The following is a 1992-nucleotide window of genomic DNA, read 5'->3' on the forward strand; positions in this document are numbered from 1 at the left end:
CGATCTGGTCTAATGAAGGTATGCCCTTTCAAAGGCTCTTCAGCGTCAGAACAAATGTCGAGGGAAGAAATGCATAGAACCCTGTGGTACAATCTGTTTTTAACTACGGCAGAAATTGAATAGATCAGGCTTTTTCTTCACTCAAGCAGATCCAAACCAAGAGAGAGCTTTTCTGAAATGAATAAGTAATCAAGAATACGTTCTTATTCTGAAAAGAAAACTTGGCTGTTTAATGAGGAAAACATCATCCAGAAGTCATTAGGAGTTCTAGATCATCACAGTGAATTACTATAGCATAACTAGCAGCCCAGAAGACACTCTCCAGCTAAGATGCAAATATATTCATATTCATGAGATTCAGGTAAAATCTGTTGAAGACAATTCGTAAAAAACCCATAGAGAACTTGAAGATCCTGTAAAACAGAGAGTGAGGTCTGATGAAATTCTGGACAAACATAACAAGTCAGAGTTACTGCAATTGTTCAGCTACTTTGATTGTAGCACATTTTCCTTCTCCAAGAAAAGAAAACAGAATGATTATAGTAGCAAGAAGCCTGAAGATATCTGCAGTATCCTAAGTTCTAAGTTCTATTCCATTTCTTCTCCTCACCACATCATTCATGACACAGAACTTAAATAGAGGCTTCTCACTGCAGTAAAGTAGTTGTAGTCTTGCATCAGGATAAGATGCATACCAAGCACTGCAGAAGAGACAGAACTTTACCACTGTATTCAATGGCAGCTTGAAAAAGCTGCAAACTTGCACAGCAATTAACATTAAATATCTTGATGTGGTTTTCTGAACACTGGAAACTCACATGCTCACTCCATGCTAAAGCATGTCGTGTACAATGCTTTTTACTGAAATGATTGACAAACAGCTTTTTGGAAAACTGCTCTGTCACAGCTACTCTGAAGATTTAGATGAGAAGGTGGTGCAGAAGTCATGCAAACTGCATGTTCCCCTAGCAGCTAAGCATATCAGCATTGCTACAATTTGAGCTGTCAGAAGCCCACGGTAAAAATTCTCACATTGATGAGCACTATTATAAAAGCAGAATAAATCACTGCTGTTTCTCTGATTGATAAGGATAATCAGCTCTACACAGTTCCATCTGCAGAAATCAGCTTTTACATGGTAGTTCAGTACCTGATCATATTCACTAAGAGTAAATTATCATATCAGTTTAAAAAACTAAAGAAAAAAAAAGAGCAGGTAAAAGAGCACTGTACTGTGAATACAACCACCCTTAAACTGTATGAAGTAGAATTTAAAAGGCAAGTTAATAGCTATCTAGCAAAACAAAAATCATATTTACCCTTTACTAAAGCCTTGTTAAGAAAGGCAACAATTATTACATTCCTTGCTTTTATAACTTTTGCTCCTCTTATCATAACTGAATTGTTTAACCCGTTAAATTTTAACCTTTCATACTGCCGAAGGACCCATACTTTGATTGGTATTATCCTCTTTGATCTAGAACTGACATGAAGTCTGCACAAACTATACTGAGTTCAGCAACAAGCAGCTACCTCATATCTGATTTTAGAAACAAAGTTCAAGATTTGTTTGATGCCTGTGTCAAAATCCAATGCCTATGTTCAGTACTTGAGTAATGTATCATGCTTTCAAAGACAATAACAAGAGTTAGGATTTACGTTTTACATGTAAGTTAAAGATCAAACATCACAACACATAATCTCAGAGTTATTAAAAATTGCTTTAAAAAGATAAGCTACTATGAGGGTTTCAGGCTGGTTTATGATTTTATATTAGATTTATACTGCTGTTTTAGGGGATCTGCATGTTCTGTTTCCAATATAGATAAAGATAAATTCTTAGGGTGGTTTTAAAAATCCCATCCTGCCACTACTTTTGGTGCTTATTTCCATTTCTGAAGATCTGATACAATGTAATAGAGCATAAAATACCTTTGGGGTCAGCATTTGGAAACAGCCTGTTCCATGGTACCTTATTTTTGTGTGGTAGGG

The 1992-nt window shown here is 35.9% G+C and overlaps 1 protein-coding gene across 1 annotated transcript in view; it reads right to left on the bottom strand.

The window, feature by feature from the left end:
* LOC104077072 (mitogen-activated protein kinase 1) overlaps positions 1-1992 on the bottom strand; it is a 34187-nt gene that overhangs the window by 5997 nt on the left and 26198 nt on the right. Inside the window, exon 7 of the mRNA XM_009578178.1 lies at positions 1933-1992. This exon is cut by the window's right edge and continues 60 nt beyond it. Coding sequence (XP_009576473.1) covers positions 1933-1992 — 60 coding nt within the window. The remainder of the gene's footprint in view (positions 1-1932) is intronic.

This window comes from Fulmarus glacialis, unplaced genomic scaffold (assembly GCF_000690835.1).
Source record: "Fulmarus glacialis isolate BGI_N327 unplaced genomic scaffold, ASM69083v1 scaffold2005, whole genome shotgun sequence".
NCBI classification, from domain to species: domain Eukaryota; kingdom Metazoa; phylum Chordata; class Aves; order Procellariiformes; family Procellariidae; genus Fulmarus; species Fulmarus glacialis.